The 27100-nt window shown below is 44.7% G+C and overlaps 1 protein-coding gene across 1 annotated transcript in view; it reads right to left on the bottom strand.

Moving 5' to 3' along the window:
* Positions 1–865: 865 nt before the first annotated feature.
* Positions 866–27100, bottom strand: part of LOC106728937 — a 49596-nt gene continuing 23361 nt past the window's right edge. Inside the window, exons 4-5 of the mRNA XM_032485275.1 lie at positions 3924–4094; positions 866–3016 (exon numbers count right to left, since the gene is read on the bottom strand). Coding sequence (XP_032341166.1) covers positions 2848–3016; positions 3924–4094 — 340 coding nt within the window. The 3' untranslated portion in view covers positions 866–2847. The remainder of the gene's footprint in view (positions 3017–3923; positions 4095–27100) is intronic.

The raw sequence follows: 27100 nt of genomic DNA on the forward strand, positions 1-27100 counted from the left end.
AGCAGCTGTAACAGGCCCTCCTCTGAGCCTGTAGAGGTGAATCAACCCTGCGACCCGCAGTCCTGGACTTCTGGCCTCCAGAACGCTGATAGGATAAATGCCAGCTGTTTCAAGACACCAAGTTTGTGGCGATTTGTTACTACAGCCTCAGGGAAGCAAGATCCTGCCTTTCTCTGGACCCACCTGACATCCCAGCTGATTTCCTGAGACGCATCGATTCTGACTCCATTTTTCACTTCTCACCTCCACGTCTGCCATCTCCTACCAGATCTGGCCTCACTCCCCTCCCGGTGTCTGGGGACGCCTTCCGCAGAGCTGGCGCCGTGAGTGGGGCGGGAGCACAGAGCAGTTCACGCTCCTGAGAGCCGGGCACGACTCGGAGGAAGGCCTGGCCGCGGTGGCCGCCCTCCCCTCCATGGAGAGGACCAGCCCAGTCCCGCACAGCCCTGAGGTCTCTCTGTTGCCTCAGGACTTTGGGGGGTCCCCACCCAACCTCTCTGGTCCATGCCAGGCAGCGCTGGGGGAGGGGCTCCCTCTGTGCCCCCTCCTTTATCGCTGGCACACTTGGCCCACCGCTTCAATGATCTCTACCCAAGCTCTGTCTTCACCAGACCTGTGGCTCCTTAAGGTCAGAGGCCACACCTTATCTGCCTTTGAATTTCCTTGGCCCAGGACTGATGACATACTGATGTTCAGGGACTACCATTTAACGCCCTTGAGGACCTGCCCCCCGCTAGCTCCTCAGGACCATCTTGTCTTTTCTGTTTTCTGGCCTCCCCTCCCCCCGCCAGCTCTCCCATTCCAATCCAGTGACCAGCCTCTTGGTTACAGGTTGAATTGCTCCCCCTCCCCCACCCCCCTCAAACTTGTATGTTGGTGTCCTCATCCCCAGGACCTCAGATTGTGGCCTTTGTTGAAGACAGTATATTTACAGGGATAATCAAGTTAAAATGAGGTCATTCGGATGGACCCTAATCCAATATGCCTGGTGATCTCATAAACAAGGGGAAATCTAGACACAGAGATGTGCACAGAGGGAAGGGGCTGTGAGGACACTGGGGGAAGAGGGCCATCTACAGACCGAGGAGAGAGACCTGGAACAGCTCTTCCCTCAGTCCTCAGAAGGAACCACCTTGCCGACACCTCGATCTTGGACTTCAAGCCTCTAGATGTGCGAGAGAATAAATCTCTGTTGTTTGAACCCCCCAGACTGTGGTACTTTGTTATGCAGCCTGAGCTGATCAATATACTCTTGGAGTTCTCAGTTCACCCAGCCTTTCGCTCAAGCCTTTGCATATGCTGTTTCCTTTGGCTGGAATGTCCTTCCATTTTACTGGTGTGAAAAATCTGACTTTTGTTGAGCACCATGTGCAGCAGGCTCCATGCTAGGAGGTTTACACACATTTCTTCATTTAATTCTCGTAATGACATGGTACTCCGAAGTTCCTTTTTATGAAAAGAAGCACTGTTTATGCTGGTTGGCCCATACGGATAATGTAGATGGAATTCATCTGGGCGAATCAAAAAGAACAGAATAAGATTTTATGACATCCCAGTGAGGACACTGCAGGAACTAGTCAAGGGCACAGCCATCCACAGGCACCACAGCCTAGTCCAGTGTGACACAAGGCATCTCTTGGTCACCTGATAGTGGACAGGGTGGGGCTTCCAATATTAGTAAAAGAAACAATTTTTTGTATGACTTAGAGGAAGCTCTAAAAATCCGATTGTGACACTCAGTTCGAATGAAAGACGCTTACCTCACGTGAGACTAGGGCATCTGTGACAGAAGGGAAGTGGATGATTGATTGTGTGTGAAGCGCTTAGAGTAGCGTGGGGCACGTGGGACGCACCACGGAACTGCTGGCTGCTACTGTCAGTGTTACTCTGAGATTCCTCCCAGGGGAGTGTGTCACAAACGTTAATTTTGGCTCCTACCTTATATATGTGAGTTGATCCTATAAAGTTCAGAGGACCACAGTTGTCTACTGCAAGGATAAACTAGAAACTGATTTTCTAGAACACTGTAGCAAGCAAAGGAAGGCGACATGATACCCGCCATTCCTGCCCAGGTCCCAAGTCGGCAGCTACAAACCTGGCAGGACCCAGTTTCCTTGCAGTGATGCCCAGTGACATCTCAGCCCTTACGTGTGCCTCCAAACTCCTCAGGTGTAGACTGAACCCTCCCCTTGGCCCCTCTGCAGGCGTGTGTATCTGCTCTACACCACAAGACTGTTTTCCACACTTTGCCACGAAGTGGTCTGCCAGAACAAGCCGAAGCAAGTGGAGAGGTTGCTGGAAAGTTCCCAAAGTCACCCTGAGGGACTGAGATCAGAAACTCTGAGGGACAATTCTAATCTTGTCAGTCACCTTGGCGATGAAGCCCAGCTTTGCTGACCTGGATTCTCCCCACCAAGAAAAAAACAACTGGCAACCGGCATTTGTACCACGCACCTGCTAAGTGCTCGGAATTTCACGTAAGCTGCCTTGTTTCTCAATCCACAGGTCTATGTGTGCCAGCAACTCCTTTATCCCTCCTCAACATTTTGTGCAGCCGATACAGCCATTTCCCTGCCAGGTGAGGAAACAGAGGCAGGGAGGTGTGGGGGAACTGGCCCATGGGAAACAGACAAGGAAAGGCAGGTCTGGGTGTCTGATGTAGGTCTCCTTGGCTTCAGATTCTAGGCCATGCCCAAGTCCCCTCAGGGCTTCTCAGCGGGGAGAGCCTGAGTCAGTGTGGACCGTCGGACAGGAAGGACTAGGCTGATGACACGCACCGAGAGGGTCCCAGACACAAGTTGTCTCCCGGGGTATCTGGAATTCCTTAGTCAGAATCTCTGTTACCGGCTACGGCGTACACACAGGGTGACCCTCAGACCTCAAGTACCCGATGTGGGAGGCAATGCAGGAGCGCTGCTCACGAGGGTCTCTAAGCCACATGGCTCCTGCCGGCCGGCCCTCCGAGAGCACAGGTGAGTGCGGGTGGCGAGGGCAGGTGAAGAAGGCATCAGAGGACCTGCCAGGAAAGAGCAGGGAGATTCAGTTTGCTTCGACACACATCTTTTGAGGGCTCTTATACCCAGGCTCTGGGCCAACAGCGAGTTGCGGGTTGGAGCTAGCTGGCTCTGCATGAGGTGTGGATGGAAGGACACCCCGCACTGCGTGTGGGCTGGGTAGGTCAACGGGGCAAAGAATGTGGAAGACACAGTGGACGTGACCTTCCTGCCCACGTGGAAGGAACAAGGCGTGCCCTTTCTGAGGCTTCCGTCCCTTTGACAGAGCTCACAAGGACAACCACTCCCAAAGCAAAGAAGGAGTAAGTGTAAGTGTAAGTGCTCCAGTTGGTGTCAGCATCCCACAGCACGTTTACACAGATTAGAATCTGTGATCCGTAAAGCGCCCTCCAGGGCGCGATGCGTAACAAAGAAATCAACACCCCCATCAGCCCTGCTGTTCCCAGGAGCCTGCGCGTGCTCGGAATCCTCTCAGGAGAGCCTCGCTCCTGAGCCAGACTTCCTCAGTGATACACCAGCTCCCGGGGTTACAAGCTCACAAATGTGCTTTCAAGAAAAGAAGTAACATTGCTTGTGCAATAAACCCTTTACAGGGAAATAAAACTAGCAAACAGGTAGCCCCGGTCCTGGGATCGGTAGTGAATTACCCCAAATTCAGCTGTTTCTCTTCCTCTCTTATCTTTGTTCACAACCTACTTCTTGTATTTCTTTAAAAATAACTAATCTGGATGAAATGCGGGAAATGACTCTGAGGTAGCCTTCTGCTAGTCATAATGCAGGACCCCCCCCCTTGTTGATTCTGGGGGAGACATTTTCACATTCTGTTTGTTGTAAGAGCAGTGAGTTAATGAAAGGACCCTCCTGAGGATCTTAGTCTTGCAAACCCGCATTGGACTTGGCGGCACTCACGGAAACTCGGTGACATAAGGGTCGGAGGCCACGATGAAGAGGACGGCGCTTCCTCGACTGACGGCAAGATCACCATCCTCGTCCTTGTCCCGCGCCTCCTCGGGGTCACAGGAGACTACCCCTAAGTCAGAGACAGGCAGCTTCTGCTTGACTCTGTAGCTCTCGGAAGACCTGGATAAAAGAGAAGGAGAATTTGGTTTGACTCTCCAGCGCTACAGTGGAAATGCTCCCAGAGAAGCCAGCCACCTCGTGAGACCCCGGGCAGCCCCCACTTGGAGGCCTGGCCCCCTGCCTTCTTTTCTATCCGTAGCTGTCACTTGCTTAGCTTTCTATCCAGTGTCCAGATGGTATCCAGGAAGAAAGAATGAGCACCAGCAAACTTTTCTAGATCTGTAGGTGCGAGGCATGTGAGGAAGCAGCCATCAGTGGATCTGACTGGGTACCATCACCTGCGCCAGCACAGATGCCTTGAGATTTCCCCCAAGTCCCTGGTTCCAAGAGGGGAATGGACGTGCATCTGAGGTTTGGCACAGCACCAGGGACGCAGCGTCTTTCGTAGAGACGAGTGGGAACCACCCAGCCCCCTGCTTATGCGATGACGTTCCCAGTGGCCAAATGTTTTGATAATAAAATCAATAATAACAGGTGAGGGGTTTTGTCTCCTCCATTACTTCTTGTTGAAAGTATCCAAAGTCAGCAAAAGGACGTTTCCTCCCGCCTCATTTTAGGAGCAGCCCAGTTTTGCTGTAGGTATAAATGAAAGGCACCCTATGATAGATCAAGAAGAGAAGCGTAAGGCTGGGCAGATAGCAGGCACTTAATGATGAAAAGAATTACGGAAGAATCGGAATTTAGTGGGCACTTTGAAGGATGAATAAAGTCTCATGAGTACATACATGTGTTGAAACATTCCTTCTGGACAAGAACAAACTTGAAAGTCTCCCTTTCAATCTTAGCGGCCACCACGGTGTACCATAACTTAATTGTTGTAAGGCAGGGGACAAACAAATTCTGAACACACAGGAAACATTCACCCTAAAAGCAAGCTATTTCTAGACTTTCTTGACTCTCATCAAGCTCTTTTTTTTCTATGAAGCTCCTAACTTCAATTTACCAGGAGAATTGTGGGCAGAAAACAACCGTGGCTTTGGCAGGGAGTGATGAAGTTGAGAGCCAAGGGTAGGGGGGTGGTCCCCATTGTCCCCTGATTTAGGAGAAGGGTCACTTTATCTTGATGAGTAGATCTGAACTGAATAAGAAGAATGGAATAAACAGCGAGTGCAAAACAAGGGACCCATAAATATCATTAACCTCAGGATGTTTTCCAAACATTTCAACCATCCCTGAAGCACATGGCAGCTCTAACACATAACAGCAAACTGTGAGGATGCCAGGGCATCAGGAGGACCCCTAGTTGGTGGGGAGGGAGAGGTTGATGGCAGAAGAGGGGGAAGGGACCAATCAGTGTAATAATTCTCTCATTTTTCCAAAGATTAACAAAAGGCATTGTGCTGGCCATCTGGACAAAGTCCAGTTACTCTGCAGGGCAGGCTGACCTGCCAGTCCAAAATATGTATATTTGCAGCAACAATTTTCTGCTTGAAATAATAAACAAGAACTCTGGTTGCATTTAGTTCTCCTCTCTCACATCTTCAGCAGGGCCCCTCAGGTTATTGGGACACCGAGATTTAGGGCAGGAGGCTGGTGGTATCCTCAGTGTAGGCACCAATGAAGATGCTGCCATGCATTTTTGATACTTCTTATCATTGTGTAAATTCATTCTCCTTAAAGATGTCCCCCTCACCGTGAGTTCAAAGACTGACCTTTGGAAGTAAACAGACACCTAAGTCTTCTTCCAAAACCTCTTTTTGTGAGAACTGGAGCACATTAAGGACCAGACCTGACCTGCTATAACCACTGTCTTCAGCGCCTTCTCCCCAGCAAGTTTTTGTTGTTTTGGCCCGATCTTTGCAAGAAACACATCTCTCCCTCACTGCATGGCCGTCAAGAGCAATAAGAGACACTGCGTGTTTCTCAACGCAAACTCCAGGGACAGCCTTATCCTTTGACAATTAGAAATTTTAGAAGACAGGCTGTCAATACTCAATGGTTGCTCTCCCTTCGCCCCTCCAGCCCCTGCCGATACCAGCGCGTTTTCTCACTCCCTTCATGACCTTCTCAAGGGGGCCGCAGTCTGGGTCACTTTGCGTTATTTTGGCTTGCCTCTAGGTGGCTGTGCAAACTATAAGCCAAATAAGTGATTTCTCCCTTTTCTTCAAACTCAGGTAATAGCAGGACAAAAGGATACTTCAACCCAGCAAGATGTTATGTTTTTTGTTCAGGCAAAGGGAAAAGAAAATCAAGAAATGGTTAATGGTTTTTCTCCTGGGAGATGAGGTGGGTGTTTATCCACTTGAATCAGCTCTTGGCTTTTGTTTTGTTTTTATTTTTGCCAAGACAGAGATGAAAACATAAGCTGTGAAATGTGATTACAAAGTAGTGACGTGGGAGGGGGACGGCACAACTCAGTGGCAGGGTGCATGCCTAGCATGTATGAGGTCCTGGGTTCAATCCCCAGTACCTCCATTAAAAATAAATAAATAAATCTAATTACCACTCCCCCCCCCCAAAAAAAACCCCTGAAAAACAAAACCAAAAATAAACCAAGTAGTGACGTGGGAGCCAGAAGTGACATGGGAAACTGTCTTCTTGTTTGTAGCTACATGTCAGACGTGCTCATTCGTCCATGGAGCAAATGGGAGAAGCACGAGGGGCTAGAGCAGCGGGAGGTGCGGAGTCGGGCCTGTGACATGCGCGTGATGTGCGGTGTGGTGGAGCTCTCTGAGGTGCCCGACGTCTTGCTTCACTCCGCGAGGGTTATGAAATCACGGAGACTTGACTCAATATGATGCATCTTCAATGACAAGCAGCTCAGAGCATCAGGAGGGCTGCTTTCACAGACTCCTGGAAAGTACTGGATCGCTGTTCTTTATCCCCAGGAGTAGGGGCCTGTCCAGTGGGGGTGTCTTCTCTCTGCCAAGACAAGATGGCAGCTGGATGGCTGTGCTGTCTTGGGAAAGGTTAAGAAATTCAGAGAGGCCAAGGCTAGCAGTCCCTCAGACTAGAGAGGTATAATTTAAAAGGTGGATTATTTGGAAGCTTTCACTAGGCGAGGCTGATTTTAAATGACTCAGGGAATGCCTATGGAGCCGGCGAGGAAAATAGGTAAAAATGAACTGGATTCACCTTCCCCAGTGAATGGCTGTGACGGTGCTAGTCCACTGGCTTTCATCAAGTACTGCTGGTCCTGTCTTAGCTGGTGCTCATGGCTCAGGCATCTCACCGTTACATTTGATAACACACATCTAGAATTTTTGCTTCTTCCTGTTGTCTCAAATTTAAGGTCTTCTAGGAGCTTTTGTCTTACAAGGAAGGAATGCTTCCCCAGGGGACCCAACAGTGGTTCCATTGAATTGGCAGTTGAGGCTGCCATCTGACTAGCTGGGGCTCCATGTGCCCCAGAACCAAAAGAAAAAGAAGGGGGATTACCTGTGAAACAGTAGAAAATACACATCTTGGTCTCTGTCCCCCATTCCAGACAAAGAGCTCCTGAAATCTTTGTAATGTCCTAAGTGATAAGAGAACTTAGGAGAATATTTTATTTTAATTTTTGGTCTTTGATCCTGGCTCCTGACACAGAGTTCCTGGAATTTCCTGGGTGATAGGAGTGCCTTTTGTTCTAATGAGGCAACTCTTGGCGGACTCCTGGATAGCTTCAGGATGGAGGCTGGTCCCTGGGAAGACCAAGCCATGATTAGAAACATGGACCTTTCAGGCTCACCCCTCACCCTCTGGGATGGGGAGGGGTAGAGAGACTGAGTTAATGATTGATCATGCTATGTGATGAAGACGCCACAAAAATCTCAAAAATATGGGGTCTGGATAGTTTACAGGTTGGGGACCATACTTACAAGCTGGGAGGATGGTGCACTCCAGTTCCACAGAGACAGAGCTTCTGTGCTCAGGCCTCTCCTGGACGTCACCATATGTACCTCTTGATCTGGCTGCTCATCTGTATCCTTTCTCATTTCCTTTTCTAAGTAATAAGCTGGTGAATGTAAGTGTTTCCCTGAGTACTGTGAGCTGAAAGGGGGTTGTCGGAATCCGATTTATAGCACAGGTGACAACCTGGGCCTTGTGATTGGCATCTGAAGTGGGGGCAGCCTTGTAGGACTGAGCCCTTAATCTGTGGAGTCGGCACTAACTCCAGTTAGTGTCAGAATTGGACTGAATTGTAGGTACCCAGCCGGTGTCACAGAGTTGTCTGGTGTGTGGGAAAAATACCCACACGTCTGAAGCCAGAAGTATTGTGTGGAGCAGTGTGAGAGGAAAGGAGAGGGGTGCTTTTCCCTGCCATTCCTTCTGCCGTTGGGGGTGGATCATCCAGTCACCAGGAGGAAAGCTGGTTGTCCAACACAACGGGGGCCAGGCGGGCTACCTCTGGAACCCAGCGGATTCTCTGAGTTGTCCCTTAGTACTTCCACGTCCAGTGGAAAACTAGAGCAACTTGGAAAAAAAGGGAGGGCCACTGAAGATTCAGACCTCTTGAGAATGAAGGGTTGAGTGACTGCATCAGAAAGAGAACTTCAACAAGCTGAAACCTCGGCTGGGGACAAAGGAAGCACAGAATGAGTCTTGGAGGAAGGAAGTCACACAGATCAGCCGGTTAGAGAGCAGAGGACCGTGGAAGCTCTGTATATTTTTGCCCATACTCTGTGTGTGCGTATGAGTGTGTGCATGTGTTAACCTATTTCTTTTTCCCTTTCCTCCTCCACTTTAAGACTTTGAACAGTATTGTTGGAAATCAACTTACAATTTAGTTTTTAGGCAACATGATATTTGGGTGGACTGTGACTGGATGAGAGGAGCAATCACCTGTCTCTTGTCTGCATCTTTTAGCTTTGTTTCTTTTTCCCCTCCCTTCTGGGCTCATGTTGAATCGATCAATTTTTCTTTTACCTCCTCATTTCCTTGTCTACTTGTTTGGAAAGCATGCCCTCTGCTTTAATCATTTTAGAAGTCATCCATTAGTATTTTTGAAATTAAAGTTAACATGCATAACTTGACCTTACATTTTCCTAACAAAATCGAGAGGTGGTTTATATTACTAGTCTCTTCTTGAACAAGTTAAGAATGGTTGAACTTCTGAACTTCTCTTCCATCTTTTATGGTATTGTCAACTATTAGATCAGCTCCATCCTGATTTTAGTTCCATGTACTCGGTTAGCTATTAGCATTATCTGTACCAGTCATAACTGTTTAGACTCAGCAGCACATTTTACTGATTTCTCTGGCCACCACTGTCTTTTGGCTCTTCATCTTTCCTTTTGGATTCACTATCCTTCTTGCTGAAGTGTGCCTTTCAGTAATTTTTGTCAGCAAGACTCTGTGGGTGCTCAACTCTTAGTTGTATGTCTGAAATTGTCTTTATTTATCTTTTAATTCTGAATGATAATTTAGCTAAAATTTAGGTTTCTGTGATGACAGCTGCTTTCCCCTGAGTATTTAAAAGATACTATTCGTAGTCCCTGGCATCTATTATCAGAAGTTCATTGTCAGTTTAATTATTACTCCCTGTAGCTCATCTGTTTTGTTTTCCTTTAAGATAATGTTCAGAGTTTTCTCTTTCTCTTTACCTTTGATACTCTGTAGTTTTACTACTATGGGTCTAGTGTTTAATAACATTGCCCTAAATTCAGTCCACTTATACAATTTGAAGACTCGTGTTTTTCCTTTCTTCTGGAAAGAATCTCAGACATTATCTCTTGACCACTGCCTCTCCATCTTTCTCCTTTATCTTCCTGAGAGCCCTGATTAGATGGGTTAGGTGCTCTCCTTGTGCCCTTATGTCCCTTGCACTTCACAGTTCATCTTTCTGAACCCCGTTCTAAGGGATTTCCTTAGTCCCATATTCTAATTCACTGGTCTTCTCTTCAACTGCATGCAAATTTCTATTAAGCCCACCTTTCGAGACTACACTGCCATGCTTTTTGCTTAATCTGTATAATTTCTGTTTGAGTTTTTGGGGAGAGGTTATTCTATCTTTTCCCTCCACACTCTTCCCTTATATTTTAAATATATTTAGATGCTCTTCAGATTGTTTTATTGTCTCCAGTTCTTGACATGAAAATATTCCTATTTATATTTGCTAACTGACCCTTTTGGTAGTTTGTTCCCTAATGTGATTTGGATTCTGAATTCAGATTTAGAAAGGGTTGTTTTCCATGACATGACTTTGCTTATGGGAATACTCCTATGGAGCAGTTTGGTATTTCCCAGAAACTTCTGGTAAAGCATCTAGAGACATCTTTAACCAAATGCCTCACCTGGCGTCTCATTAACCAGAATGGAGTCACATGTCTATGTGTCTGTTCCAGGGCCAGTCAATCGCAAAAAGGAGAGAATATCTTTAGATCAATCAAGTCCACCCCAATCAAAGTGAGGGTGGTCCAGCTTCCTCTTCGAAGTGTGGGCTGAGTGGGAGGAGTAGAAACCTGGACAAAACCAGGGTTCTGGTAGAAAGAAGACATGTGATATGGACACTTAAAACCGTAACACTCTCAGAGATTTCAAATTTGCAAAGACTCACTTAAAACTTAAGAATCCAGTAGAGAAATTCCTCAAGGGTTGTGGAAGGTGAAGAGAGAATAGTTAAAAACAAAAACAAACAGGGTAAGGGCAAATTTTGGTCAGATATATTTTGGTGGAGTATCCTTTATTATCTTCTCCATAAATGCCTCACATTTTCATGAAAGGCAAATTTGGGTTTGTTGCCAGGTATGGAGTAGCTCTAACATCCCACTGCCTGCTTTTCCTTTGTCTTTTTGCCCTTCAATTTACAGGAGGAAAAATGGGAATAAAAACAATTTAACGAAGAAAATGTAAATAAAATTTCAGATGACAAAAAAATTTAGTATTAACAATAATTCTGATTAATCTGTGAGTACACTGTGATCTTTGGAAGAGTTCAAAGTCATCCGAAGAAAGGAAAAGCTGTATTCACATTATTGATGCAGGGCTCTGCTTGGCCCCTGGTCACACACACCGCAGTTAAGTAACATGATAGGGAACACAGTGTCTGGCTCCTGGTTCTAACACTCGCACCAGCCACGCAACTTCGGCATCAGCTCTTCTGTGATTTGTCAAAGACGGGACAGCAGTAACAGGAGCAACCAGGTCGGGCCAAAGCTCTGCGAAGTTTTGCTAAGGTCTACTTTCCTCTGTTCAGTCGATTTTTGATACGTGCCTGTTATGCGTCAGGAAATAGAGTAAATATTGACATGTTAGGGAATACACAAAATCTTTACCTTCATTGGAGCTTACTGGAGATAAAAACATTGTATCAGACTTTATATATTTTTAAAATCTATGAGTATTTGAATTCTTCATTATTCGTGAGATATTTGCCACTTTGTTGACAAGCAAAAGCAATACTGATCACAGTAGTAGGTGCTAAAGTTTCTGAAATTCAGCATTCCAGATACCAGGCTCTCCATCTGCTTGTGCAACTTCTTCCTGCCAAACCATCGGGTGTTCCCTGTCCCCATCTTCTGCTTGGGAAGGCTGGCTTTCTCCCTGGCCTTTCTCTTACTTGTGCCCTCTTTTGACTACTTCTCCCTCACATTCTTTCCTCCCTTTGCCCACATCTTTTCTATCTTCTTATCATTTCAGCCTTGAACTTTAAGTCTGCCTGGAATTTAGTTGTTTTCTGGCTAGAATGTTATTGTTCAAACCTTGAGATCTATGGAGTCTGTGAACATGCTTGAAATCACTGCTGGTTTTCCTGTAAACCAACTTTGAAACATGATACCATAAACTCCTAACAATCTCGTATATAAACGCTATGAAAGAATCAGCCTTTGTCCAAAGTGAGTTTGTAAGGTGGGCTTTGCACATATTATCTCATTTAATGCCAGCCCCAACCTGTCCGTCGAGGAGACATTCTCATGAAGAAACCAAGGATGCAAGGACTTTGCTAAAATCTAAGAGCTAATACATAGTTGCGCTGAGGCAGACACCCAGGACTTCTGACTCCAAATCACTCCTTTGCCTTTTGCACAGATAATACCATTGCCCTGGATAAACACCACAGTTTTAATTTTAATAACTACAGGATAGCTTACGTAAAGCTTACACTGAGTAGGACTCAGGGTCCTAGTTGATTTTTGAGACTGGAACTCTTTATTTACTTAGATCAATTACCCTTCCAGGTGCTGTGGACAGAACAGATATAACAACTCAATTTTATCTCCCATCCAGTAGAATTAGGGCCATTTCTATTTGTTCAGCTTTTGGTTCAGTTGCTTCTCTGGACTTTCTAAATCAGGAATTGACAAACTTTTTCTGTAAAGGGCCAGATAGTAAATGTTTTTGGTTTTGTGCCACTGCTCAACCCTGCCACTGTAGCATGAAAGCAGCCATAGACAAGGTCCAAATAAATGAGTGGGACTATTCCAATAAACATTTATTCCTCATAGCAGTTAGGGTTGGTTTCAACAATGAGTAACAGAGATCTCAGATAACAGTGATCAAAACAAGAAGAATGTTTCTTTCTCTTTCATAAAATGCCCAGAGAGGGTCCTTGGCTGGTATGGCAGCTCTGTTCTGGGAAGTCCTCTGGGGTCCAGAGGCCTCGAAGCTCACCACTCACCATCCCTAGGGTTTGGCCTCATTCTTAGGTCTGAGATGGCAGCAGCCACTTCCAGACAGCAAGTAGAAGACAGGGGAGATGGGAGAAGGGCACACAATGACTAACCCTTAAGGAAAGTTCCCAGAAGCTATCACATGACACTTCCTCTTTCATGCTATTGGCCAGACTTAGTCACATGGCCACTGGTTTAGCTACAAGAAAGTCTGGGGAATGAGACTTTTTTCTGGATGGTCATGTGCCTGGCTCAAAGTTTTATGACAACGGAAGAAGGGGAAAATGGGTATTAGGAAAGTTCATCCTTGCCGCATACTTTGTTTTGTAGCTGGATTTCATTTGCGTTATTACTAACGACATTGAACAGTGGTTACCCTTACCTTGTTTGACTTTAATAGGAATGCTGCTAATGTTTCACTTTCAAGTGTGATTATAGTAGATTTCTGGTAGAGATCCCTTATCAACTTAAGGGAGTTTTCTTCTATTTTTAGCTTGCTGATTTTTTTAACTTTTTTTATTGAGTTATAGTCATTTTACAATGTTGTGTCAAATTCCAGTGTAGAGCACAATTTTTCAGTTATACATGAACATACATATATTCATTGTCACATTTTTTTTCACTGTGAGCTACCACAAGATCTTGTATATATTTCCCTGTGCTATACAGTATAATCTTGTTTATCTACTCTGCATATGCCTGTCAATGTCTACAAATTTTGAAATCCCATTCTGTCCCTTCCCATGCCCCTCCCCCTTGGCAACCACAAGTTTGTATTCTATGTCTATGAGTCTGTTTCTCTTTTATATTTATGTTCTTCTTCTTCTTTTTAAGATTCCACATATGAGCGATCTCATATAGTATTTTTCTTTCTTTTTCTGGCTTACTTCACTTAGAATGATGATCTCCAAGTCCATCCATGTTGCTGCAAATGGCATTATGTTGTCGGTTTTTATGGCTGAGTAGTGTTCCATTGTATAAATATACCACATCTTCTTTATCCAGTCACCTGTTGATGGACATTTAGGCTGTTTGCATGTCTTGGCTATTGTAAATAGTGCTGCTGTGAACATTGGGGTGTCATTTTGAAGTAGGGTTCCTTCTGGATATATGCCCTGCAGCAGGATTCCTGGGTCATATGGTAAGTCTATTCCTAGTCTTTTGAGGAATCTCCATACTGTTTTCCACAGTGGCTGCACCAAACTGCATTCCCACCAGCAGTGTAGGAGGGTTCCCTTTTCTCCACAGCCTCTCCAGTATTTGTTATTTGTTATTTGTGTTATTTGTTGTTTTGAATGATGGCCATTCTGACTGGTGTGAGGTGATGCCTCATTGTAGTTTTGATTTGCATTTCTCTGATAATTACTGATTTGCTGATTATGTTTTAATCAGGATTGAATAAACCTTAGATCTTCTGATAAGACAGGCCAGGCTGTCATACCTCTTCGTAGAGTTCACAACGGTAACCTTAAGGCCATCTGAACTGTAAAGTACAGGGTTCCCTGTGTATATGAGCTGGGACTTCTTGACCCTCCAGGGAAGCTAGCCATGTGGTCATCGAGTCCACCCCAGTGATTTCCCCCAGGGGAAGCCAAAGCTGCCTCTATATGGAATCCCCTTTGTGGGTCTCTGCAGACAGAGCCCCTGCTCTGTCAGACTTGTCTGGGGCTGGGGTACGATGACAATTTCCATCCTCTGGTATGATAACCTCGAAACTATCCCACTGAGAACACTGGGTGTTCCCGCTCCCTGTCTGTACAGGCTTCTCTCAGCAGATGAGGGGATAATTTATTGCTTGTATAAGCATAAAACCTGACTTCATACTCCTTGTTGAAATCAGAGTCCCCCAGTCCCTATGCATAAGGACTCCCAAATTCCCAGTGGAGAGTCTTTTGGAAATCGCCTTTGGGAATGGCCCCTTCCTCTCTGACTTAGCCAACCTCCCTGCCTCTGGATTTGACCTGGACCCATTTCACCTGCCTTCTCCTCCCTACATTGATGACATCTGGATTCATTTATTTTCAGGGACAAAAGTACCTACTCGCCCCTTAAAAAAAAAACAAAAAAACTGCTGCCCTTGATCTTGTCTTGATGCTGGTGTCTGGCATTCCAGGCCAGCTCTGTCCTGTGGGCCGCTCACATCCAGGTGAAATATCCCCTCTGCTCCTGGGTTGCCATGAAGCACAGATTACTGTTAACTCAAGCTATGAGCCACACCACACATGCGTGCACCATGTCTCTTCACCCTTAACATAATGCACCGCAGTGTCCGTAACAGAGCCTGCCCCGTGAGCCTGTGTCCTGGGGTGAAGATCTGATGCTGAGTCGTGGCTGAGCAGCACGAGCAAGGACTCATGGTCTCAAGTCACTGAGACGTTTGAGCCATTTGTTACCCACAGCATAACCTAGCCTGCGCTGACTGATACAGAAAGTTAAACAAATTCTTTATTGCAAGACTTTCCAGGCCCTCTAAAAGACTGCTGTGCTGTGTGAGTCTCCACAATGGGAACGAGGTTACTGCTTTTCCCAGTCTTGATGCCAATGCTCTCCAACTGAAGCGTCTGCTGGGACTTGGACTGCTGTCCCCAAGAGGACAAATGGGTAAATGGTTGTTCATGTTTTCCCAATTAGATTGAAAGCCCCTCAGTGTACACCCGGGACCAGCATAGCATCTGGCACCAGGTTAAGTTTAACAAAAGCTTGTTGATAATAAAAAACAGGAATCCATTCCCACCACCTCCATGCCTGGCCACGAGAAAGATTTATGTATGTATTTGCAATAGCAGTTTCTTGTTTTGGGAACCAAGTTGAGTATTTTATGTTTCAGCTTAAGTCAAAAAAGATCCTGTCCAGCCGGTGGAACTGTCACTGACCTCTGCGGGCGCTCCTTTCTGGGGCCGCTGGGAAGGCAGAGAGCAGCGGGACGAGCTGATCTCCAAGGGAGTGGAGGAAGGAAATGAGCACGATTCTAACGCCGAAGCTGGTCGGGAATCACTGCACAGCAGAGGTGCAGTCTGAAGGCCTGTGCTAAAAGGAAACATTTCCCAGATCTATGGCTCTTAGAATGCTCTCCGAAGCTCTTCAAAGTAAGAATGATGATAGCTTCTTAAAAGATGCAGTTGTTGGGGGATATGATCCTGCCACGGGATCTTTTTCTCAAAAGCACTTGTAGACTCGATCCCTGGGTTCAGAGGAGGAGGGAGTGGGTAACGGGAACCCTCTGGGCCTCCAGTGAATGCTAATGCCAGGGCCCCAGGGGACCTGGCGGAGGTGCTGAGGCCTGCGAGGGAAGTGGCCCCTGAGCACCAGCAGCGCGGCCCACTCTGCAGCGAGTGGGAGGGCAGGAAAAGTCAAACCGCAGAGTGGGCTCCTCAGCTGCGGGCGCAGCGGCCTCTGTCCTTTCACTTCGGGGGGCTCGGGCGGCTGGGGGAGGAAGGGAAGGCTGAGTGTTAACCCGAAGGTCCTGTCATGGTTTCCGTGGTAAACCATGGGCTTTCCAGGCCTCTAGCACCCAGGGCCCACCCCGTCGTGGCCGCCCACCCTCCAACCCCCCTGACCGAACACAGGCCTCTCTAGCACTGGCCGATTTCACTGAGGAAGTGGGCACCTGGCCCCTTCCCACTGAAAAGGGAAAGCACTTCTCCAGCGGGATTTTGATTTGCGAGAGGCCAAGGGAATATAAAGAGATAAAACGAGAGCTTCACGGATGCAGACGTCTTCCACATCGTGCCTGGCACTGGGTCACCATCTTCCCGTCTGTACCTCCCCGACCTTCCCCCCAACACGATGCGGCAGCTCCGTCACTCCATGTTCCACAGAGGAGAAGATCACAGCCCCCAGGGCAGAGAAGGGGCTGAGCTCAGGCCCAGCCTCTGCCCTTGACCAGGTGCTGCCCGGGCCGCCATCGTAAAATGTTCTGGCTGAAATGGGTTTCGTGGGAACGAAATACTCCTACGGGGTCAGCATTTCTCCATTTCTCCAGGGAAGTTTTGTCAAGCTCCTGCTTTGCGGGAGTCGGGGATGATTAAGGCTCACCCTATCCAGGAGGTCCTGTGACCTATAGCAATCATAGGAGGGCAAGGGGATTCCTGGAGGAGGAGTCAGCCAGGATAAAGGCCCTGAAATGGGAGTCGCAGCGTGTCTGGAAACTGTAAGCACTCCCGGGCACACCGGGGTGGGCGATGGGCAGGAGATGTACCTCAGAGCAGAGAGCAGAGTGTTCTCAATGCCATACAAAGCTGCTGGGCTTCCTGCAGGAGGGTGTGATGTGACTGACAGTTCAACTGAGCTGATGTTTCACCCTGAGGACTGGAAGTGATGGGAGAGAGGTGAGGTGGGGTGGCTTGAGGGGGTCAGAGTCTTCAAACGAAGGGGCCAGGCAGGTAGCGAGACCAGGCAGGGGTTAGTTACATGGTTTTGATCACAATGGACCTGGAGGGGAAGGCGGGGAAGGAGGACATTCTGGCTTATGACTGAGCCACACTGTTCAGTCCCTCACCAAAGAGGACTCTGTGTCTTGAATTTATATGTACACATCCCTGAAGTGAGTTTTCAGGAGAGGCATGATCTAAATGGAGGACAAAGGGGTGTAAGTTCCTCTGTTTGTCTCGTTTGCTCATTTCTGTTATTCGTCTCTCTAGAACAAATTTGCAAGTGGGACTGGCCCTGTGAACACGGTGGTAGAGGAAGTCGAAGGCACAGGGAAGACGATGGGACTCAGCTGGCAGAGGTGGCGTCGCCTCCTTTCTGTCTTTCCCCTGTTCCCGGCCTCCCTCTGCGTCTGCCCTGGGTTACGGAGCAGAGCACTCCGGGGCTCAGAGCTGGGCAGAAAAGACTCGGCACCTAGTAAAAATAAACGGCGACCCACAACGAGGAAATGCGAACCGAGGGCAAGTCAAAGGTAAAATCTCTCCTAGGATGTTTGAATTGCCAAATATTAAATGATATAATGAGAGAACAAGTGGGCTCTGAAATGAGGAGGAGAGGGAAGGGGAATTCAAATGACCGCTCTAGTCAGGTTCCCTGGGTCAAACTGGGTTACAGCCTCCTGTAACCAATCGTTTATTTTATAATTTTCCCTTAAATTTGGTTTTGCATTTTTTCCCTTACTATAGCAACAAACTCTGGTCTAAATTAACTAATAACACACCTGGGCCCAGACCTTCAAGGCCCCCATGGAATAGTCTAAAAAAGGCTTGGATGTGGGGCAAATCCCAGTTCAAATCCTGGCTTCACTGCTTACCTGTGCTGTGAGCCCAGGCAAGGACGTGACCCAAGCATTGGTTTCCCCATCCTCAAAGTGAGAATACACACACCAGGGATGGGTTGCTGCATGGATCAAATTATGCAAATAATACAAAAACGTTGGCACAGGGCCTGGCACATAATCAAAGCAGAATAAAATGTTAGCTCTTACTGTATCATTCAATCCAAACTCATGTATCCTGGCATCTAGACACCAGTAGGCACATACATTTCATGGCCCAGCAGAGATTCATCTCCGCAAAAAGAGTTTCTCTGTTTTAGTTTTTCTCTGGAGACAGAGGTGGGCTGTGGATGTTCATTGTGTGAATGAAACAGAGACTGGACCACGGCTGATGCAGCACAGAGCTGGACACCCGGCAGGTCCATTCAGGTTATGCCTTAACAGGACACCTGAGCGACACCAAGCCTTTAAGAAACATGGGAAGACATATTCAATATCTTGTAGTAACTTAAGGTGAAAAAGAATATGAAAACGAATATATGGATGTTCCTGTATGACTGAAGAATTGTGCTGTACACCAGAAATTGACACTACATTGTAAACTTACTGTACTTCAATAAAAACATACTAAAAAAACCCTTAGTATAATCTATAGACACCCCCCCCCCAACCTCCCCTGTCTCAACTCTGGGCCTGTCCCACCCGGGGCGCCGGCAGGAGGTAGTCCCTGTGTTGACGCTGGGCTACGCGACTGGCCACATCCGCTGGGGGAAAGGTGGCCTTGGGGGCCAGGTCACGGGGGAGCCCCCCTGCACAGAGGGCTGTGGGCTCACACACTGAAAAAGGAACACTCTCTCTTCCCTTCTCTCCTTGCTCAAGAGTTAGTCTAATAATCTCCATCAAAAAAAAGACATAGTCTCAAGGGTATTGCCTTTCTTTCTTCTTTTAAACACAACCCTCAGTCCTGTCGCTGCTCCCTGGGTGCATTGCCCACAGCACCCCAGAGACTCGAGGAAGAGAGAGAGAAGGGGGGGCAGCCTCAGCGCTGACCCAGCCCCTGGCCCCTCGCCTGGTCCACGCTCTGTGATTGGGGTGTCCATCCTCTGATCAACTTTCCCTCATGTTTACATCCAGAAGTTCCTGTGAAAAACAGGCCTGGAACAAGGGAATCCATGACTTAAAAAAAAAGGAAAAAAGAACTTACAAGAATTCAGAAGTACTTAAGCCTTCCACATACTGTTCTAAAAATTCATTTCATTTGTTTAAAATCAATATTTAAGGAAAATAACGTCTGTTAGCACCAAGGACTTGACACGTTAGCATTACATCTTTAGTAAGAGTCTACCAGGGAGCTTGACTCCCTCCCCTTGCAGGTGAGGGAACACATACGTGCCCAGGAGTACAGAGCCCAGAAATGACCAGAGAGGGATTGAAACTGACCGACTCCAAAGCTCACAGTGACTTCCAAACTCCATGCTGCCCAGCACTGAACTAACAGCCTCAACCAAGGGAGACGTCCAGCACTGCTTGGTCAGCACCCATCCCCCGAGGAAAGAAGATACAGAGAATGACTCTGGGTAATGACCCCGCTGTATCCCAGCGCCAGGCCGGAAGAAGACGGGGCTCCTGTAGGTGTCAGGACAATGAAGAAAGCCACAGCAAAGTGGCAGAAAACACCCTACTTTTACTGTACTAGTTGCATGCAAAACAAAAAGGGGTTTGACATTCCAATTAACATTTAAAAACAAAATTTGTAAAGGATAGGATTTGTAATAAAACAGATTTCATTTGGATTTATTGTAACTGGCACAATTCAGCAAAAGTTTATTTTTGTGAAAATGGTAAAATTGGAATCTACTGATAGCAAATGTATGCATATCTATCTATGGCTGGCATTCTGGTCTGTGATGATGCAAAACACTGCTAGGTAACTTGTAGAAATGTAACCTTTGTGACTAGGTCTCTTGCAAATTCTCTACTGCAAATTCAGCTTGCTGAATCATACCACAATGTGGTCCACCTGTCAGCTCTGCCACAGTGCTGATGTTTCTAGGTCTGGAAATCACTTGAAGCGCCCCCAGTTCCTCTTCCACCTCTGCTTTGTTCCTGCAGTCACTGGATATGTTTATTCTAGATATGTTCTTTTCCACAATGCCACTATCCAAAGCCATCTGTTCTAATTTCAACCACTTTATATTTTGTTCTGGTAGATGGTAGAGCCTGTCTTCTCTCTTTTTCTTGACAGACTTCTCTTGGCTGTTTTTGCACATCTCAGAATTTAAGAGTCAGCTCTAGTAAAAAAATCCTCTGGGGATTTCGATTAGTGCAACAATTACACAGTAATTTAGGGGAGAAATAACTTCAAAATTGAGCCTTCCCATCAATAAATATAGTACAGCGCTCCAACATTCAAGTCTTCTTTTACTTCAAATTGCAAACAATTTGAAATGGCAGAAGAATATAAAGAAAATAAACTTTTGGATCACTAGTGGAATTTTGGAAAGATTTTGGTAGTAACATCTATTTGGGAGTATAAACTTGCCAATTTAATTAAAGCTTTCTCTATAAGGATCTTGAGCATTTTTCTTACATTTATTCTTATATTTTAATGATTTTGTTTGCTACTGCAAACTAGATATTTTCATATTTTTATATTTATATTTAAAAACTTTTGTTTATTTTATACTTAATTTTTTAAAATTTTACTACTCATTTGAATGTATTTAAATTTTGCTTTTCTAAACAGTCTCTTCAGCAAGTCGTGTTGGGAAAGCTGGACAGTCACATGTGAATCAACGAAGTTAGAACACTCCCTCACACCATACACAGAAATAAACTCAAAATGGCTTAGAGACTTAAATATAAGACATGGTACCATAAAACTCCTAGAAGAGAACATAGGCAAAATATTCTCTAACATAATTTGTAGCTATGTTTTCTTAGATTAGTCTCCCAAAGCAATAGAAATAAAAGCAAAAATAAACAAATAGGACCTAATCAAGCTTATAAGCTTTTACAAAGCAAAGGACACCATAAACAAAATGAAAAGACAACTTACAGGTTGGGAGGAAGTATTTGCAAACCATGTGACCAACCAAAGCTTAATTTCCAAAATATATAAACAGCTCATACAACTCAGTAACAAAAATCCAAACAACCCAATCAAAAAATGGACAGAGAACCTAAATAGACATTCCTCCAAAGAAGACGTACAGATGGTCAAAAAGCACAGGAACAGATGTTCAACACTGCTAATTATTAGAGAAATATAAATCACACAGGTCAGAATGGCCATCATCAAAAAGTCTACAAATAATAAATGCTGGAGAGGGTGAGGAGAAAAAGGAACCCTTTTACATTGTTGCTGGGAATGTAAATTGGTGCAGCCACTATGGAAAACAGTGTGGAGGTTCCTTAAAAAACTAAAAATAGAATTACCATATGATCCAGTAATCCCACTGGGCATATATCCAGAAAAGATAAAAGCTTTAATTTGAAAAGATACATACACCCCAATGTTCATAGCAGTGATATTTACAATAGCCAAGACAACCTAATTGTCCATCAACAGATGAACAGATTATGAAGTTGTGGTATACATATACAATGGAATATTACTCAGCAATAAAAAAGACTGAAATAATGCCATTTGCAGCAGTATGGATGGACCTAGAGATTATCATACTAAATGAAGTAAGCCAGACAGAGAAAGACAAATATCATATGATATCACTTATATGTGGAACCTAAAAATATTTTTTACAAATGAACTTATTTACGAAAGAGAAAACAGAATTACAAAGAAAACAAACTTATGGTTACCAAAGGAAGAGGGGAAGGTAGGGATAAACTGGGAGTATGGGATTAACAGATGCATACTACCACATTTAAAATGGATAAACAATAAGAATTTACTGTATAGCATGGGGAACTATATTCAGTATCTTGTAATAAACTGTAATGGAAAAGAATTTTAAAAATATAGATATATACATATATATGTACAATCAAACCATTTTTCTGTACACCTGAAACACAATATTGTAAATCAACCATACTTCAATTAAAAAATAAAGAACAAAAATATTGCTAGAGTAACTTAAAATTTTTTTGCTTTTCTATATTTTTCACCTAAATGATTGATGTATTGTGACCATTATTTTCTAATAATTGCATTTAAGATGTAAACTGTTATATAACATAGGCTAGATTTAAAATTTTATATCTAGTAGTAAAACAAGAAATCCCATTTTTAAGTAGTAAATTTACTTTAATAATATGGTTGGACGTTTTAGTATAGTTAAAAGATTTTGAAAACCAAGGTAAAATACACACATGCAATTATCTGCAGCTGAATAGAAGTTAAAGCAAAAGTTTCACAATGAACCAGGATGGTATATACCAATTGTGCAATGACATCAGTTATGAGAATCCTTTTTGTTTCTATGAAAATAGTAGTGTTACATCAGCTACGTGTTAAGTAATTACAATTTGTATCTATTTTGGGGTTAAAACAAGATCATCATTTCTCCTTTGATGGTATTTACTTTGACTCATTGTTTCATAATACGTAAGCCTACTATAATTTGATTTGGTCAGAAATAAGAAACCAATTGATAGAAGAAGAAAACTGATTGTATTTCACTGAAATTTTAAGAAATATCACCCAAATTGGAAACATTTTGCAATAACAAAATCAAAATGTTAAACATTTTAAATGTAAAAACTCTTCTCATCAATCTTTACATTTTTGTTATAAGCACTTAAGGTACAGTTATTAAACATTAAAAATAAGTTATATTGAATTTATTACGTTTTCATCCATCACATACAAAATTGGTTACAATAGTGGGAAATAATTTTTGAAGTAACTTAACTTTATTCCTGCCTTAGACATAAGAATGGGGTAGATTTTTAGGTTCTTGTCAAAATTCTCAAAATTTAAATTCAATATTTGGAAGAGGAAACTTTTGGGGAATTCCACGAATTAAAAATACATATACTTTAAAATATGTTTAAATATAATCAAAGTGTAACAGAAAAGCTTCCCATGAACCAGTTCTCAAGTGGTGGGAAGGTACTACAGTTACATTTTAGAACAATTTTTACATTTATCTACCTACCTATCTATCTATAAAGTTGTATTTTTTTTTTAACTCACTACATAACACTTGAAATGACAGAAACATATAAAGAGAATCAACTTTTGGATAACTACTGAAATTCTGAAAAGATTCTGGGAGTAACTTCCTTAGTTGAGGGTATAAACTTGCCAAATTATGATTCCACCCTTGGTTTACAGGACATGCCCTCTGCAAGCCTGTGGGTGCGTGACCGGTAGAGGTACGAGATCAGCACGGGAAGGACCCTCTTAGGCTGGTCCTGGCCTGCTCCTGCCCACTGTGACTAACCTTTAACGAGTCTTCCTGGTCCTCGGGAGCTTATGCCTGATCCCCGTTGATCTGTCCTGCATCGTAGTTTGGGTTCTGGGGCCTGTCTGCCTGAGTTTAAACGTCAGCATCTCTACTTAACACCAGCGGGACACTGAGCAAGTCTTCTGACCTCTCCTGACGTCCTCATCTCTGAGTGTAGTCACAGCACCCGTGCTGGATTTAGTCAGTGGTCCCAGTCTTCACACTCCCGTAGCAGTCTAGCACGCCCACACCCCTGTCGTGGCCTCCTGGTGGGCACAGCATCTGTCCCTGACTCTTGACTTTGGACTTGGCCATTGGGCTTGTTTGGACAGATTGTTAGTGTACATGAGGCAAGCAAAGGCCTGAAGCATGCCTGTGAGGCTGGGTGTGCCCTCTTGCACCTCTGTGTCACCAATAGAAGTACAGGCCCTGAGTGTCCCGGAAGAATAAAAGTCACCGGGGAACGCGGGAGCTCAGCCTGTGGTGGGCACCCACGCCCAGCTGAGCCCAGTACATCAGTCAGATGCGAGATTACTGACAGGTATATGAGCAAGGGGTAAATGCATGTTTTTGTAAGCTATTGTGTTTTGAGATGATGTGTCATCTCTGTGACATTAGCTGACTCACATAACACCTGGTGTATAGGGCGATTATAAAGATAAAATTACATACTGTATGTATGGGCTTCAGAGTTCATTGTGCCGTAACTGCCCAGTGAGTGTCGGGTATCTGGTCTGTTTCCATCCCTGTGTCATGCCCTGGCTCCCTCCCTGCCTCCCCGCAGTGGGCTGATTTTTCCAGCTTGGGACTCGCGAGAGGCACCCAGCTGCCCACAGTGGTCATGAACCCAGGCCATTTCCTCAGACAGAGCCCCCCAATCAGAGATGGAGACCATCTGGCAGGATTCTCTATGGATACAATCATTTCACAGTTTCTGAGCATTAAAATGAGAACACTACGCATGTCAGAAACACTTCAATTTTATAAATACTTTTCATTTCTACCATCTTTTCCCTCACCAGTGTTCACCTGAACTGTCAGGATAATCTCCTTCCTGTGGATGGAGACCCTTTTTCAATGAAGCCAAGGGCCCCAAGAAAAAAATTATTTGAGACCAAATAAGTAAAATGAAACCTAATGTCACTTTCCATTTGCTAAAACTGCCAAAAATGAGCCAGAGCTTATTTTCCAACAAGGCTACTAATTCACCTAAGTCATCTTTCACTTGACAAGTCGTCACTGTGAGGAAGTACTCTGACTCTGTGACTTGAGTGAATCGGAGGGTGCAAGGCACGGACCACACACGTTCACAGAGCTGTGGTAGGTGACTGAACATATCAAGATGGGCAAAGAGATATAAATGTTGTCTGGGCCATAGTAAGGGCCAAGGAAATGACAGGCGTTAAATTCGGCACAGGCTAAGTGGAGATGGGTGCGATGGTGGGGGTGTGGGGTTATGCCTTCAGAAGTAGCCAGCAGGGAAGGTAAGAGCAGGGGCAGCCTGGGAGCTGGGGAACAAGGCCTAACTACAGTCTTTGCACATTTTATCAACTAAAAAGCATTCTATGAATAGTTATGAATAAATGTAAATCCTGGGGTGTCTGTTTCTACTTAATACTTGGATCATGTTGATGATGCTCTTTTTGCCTGCTGGTCAAATTACTTCGTTTCAACAACAAGAAGAGCCTATCAATTCTGTAGCATTATAATAGTAACAATTGTTTTCCAGATCATTAGTTCATAAAGTGAGTTTGGATTAAGGCTGTATTTAAACTTTAGTGTAACCTGTGATTACGTCAAATCATGACTGAGAAGAGTCAAAATTTAGTGAGTTAACTGCATTTGTGATTTTTAAAATCTTACTTCAATTTGGTATGTTATTTCATGTTCTATTTATGCTAATGATGGTTAATATTTTACTTAGCTCTTTAATAATTTTGAATAGAAAAAAAATCTTTTGAATGAAAAGGATGCTGATATATCTCACAGCAAATCACTAGTCAGATGATCTCCTCAGGGTACCAACAACCTCTCCATTTCCAATCCAATTCCCAAATCTCAGTGGCCATATTACTTGACTTATGTAAGATGTCCATATAGTTCATTGTCAAACGAGGCTGCTTTTTAGAAGGGAAGGTGGGTAGTACTATTAGTAATAACATCAGGATGAAACCAGGAGTGAGCTGGGCCTGTCTTGGGAAAACAGGATAATGGTTACCCTACCCACACCTGGCAGAGCTGACTGCTCTCTTCCCTGATGCACTTTCCTCTTTTAGTTCTCCTGGTTCTCTTCGCACTTCACAAGCCGCTCATTCTTGACCTCCTTGGATGGTTCTTCAACTTCTCCCCAGTCTTTTCATGTGGATACATCCCAGGGCTCAGTCTTTGGTCCCCTTTTCTTTTTTGGTGACCTTATCCAATCTCATGGTGTTAAGTATAATTTGTCTGTCAATGTGATGGTTTTAAAAATATGACCACAAATCCTTTTGTATACCTTTCCTTAAGAGGCAGAGCTTGATTTCACTCACTTGGCATGTGACTCAAACTTCCTGATTGGCTTCTAATGAATAGATTGTGGTAGAAGGAATCCAATATCATTTCCAAGATTGGGTTACACAAAGACCATGGTTTCTGTTTTGGATAATCCTGCACTCTCTTGGACCACTTGCACTGCAGTAATGCCATGTTGTGAGGCAACCCTTTCTTCTGCCCCAGCATCCTCCCTGACCAAAGAGTATTTTCAGCAAAGCAGCCAGTGTGATCCTTTTAAAACTTAAGGGAGATATTACTGCTCTGCTACAATCCTTGCAATGGCTTCCATCTCACTCAGCAGAGAAAGAAAAGCCAGAGCCCTCCCTTCTATGAGCCCACGGGCCCCATTTGACCCAGCACTTGTTACCTGCTGGCTGCATCTCCCATCCTCCTGCCCTCACTCTCTCTGCCCCTGCCCCCGTGGCCGCCCAAGCTGTCCCTCAACAGGTCAGGCACACTCCAGCCTCCGGGCCTTTGCTCTTGCTATTTTCTGTGCCAGGAATGCTCTTCCTTCTGACATTCACTCAGTTAACACTTTCATTTCCTTCATGTTTGCTCAAAACTCCCTTTTGTAAAGAGGACTATATTGTCCATTCTATTCACTACTGCCACTGACCCGTCTTTGGCTATAAATTGCCAATTCTTTTTACCCAGTTCTACTTTTGCCCCCTGGTATGTGCCACTTTCCAACATACCAAATCATTTACTACGCTTCTCATCTATTTTCTACCTCCCCTTGCTAGAATGTAGGCTCTATAGGAGCAGGATTTTTCTGTTTGTTTTATCCCAAGTGCCTAGAATAGTGCCTGATATATAGAGAAGCTCAGCAAAAAGTGTGTTGAATAAACTGATGAATGGTTACATGACTGGCATCATCATCTGGTGGCCGACACATTGAGGCCAAGAACCCAAGACGAAATGATCATTTTTCATGGATCACACCAGACCAAATGGCAACTATCAGTCTATACATCTCCCTTTGTCTGCTTATTTGCTGAACTTGGGCTTTTGTGGTTTCCTTCAGAGCAGCAGGGTGTTGAGGAGCTCAGGTTCTGACACCTGAATGCCTGGGTCCCACGCCTGGCTCCACCACCCAGGGGCTTGGTGACCTTGGGAAACGGCACAACTTCCGTGCCTTGGTTGCTTGTCTACAGAACAGAAAAATTACCTTTAAATGCTGAAGCATCCTAAGGCTCAGTTCTGGGTCCCCTTCTCCTTTTCCTTCAAACTCACTATTTTGGGGATCTTATCCAGTCTCATAGCTTTTAATATAATCTGTATGTCGAGACGATGGTTTTAAAAATATGTTCACAAATCCTTTGG

The sequence above is a fragment of the Camelus ferus genome, chromosome 8 (genome assembly GCF_009834535.1).
Source record: "Camelus ferus isolate YT-003-E chromosome 8, BCGSAC_Cfer_1.0, whole genome shotgun sequence".
Taxonomy (NCBI): Eukaryota; Metazoa; Chordata; class Mammalia; order Artiodactyla; family Camelidae; genus Camelus; species Camelus ferus.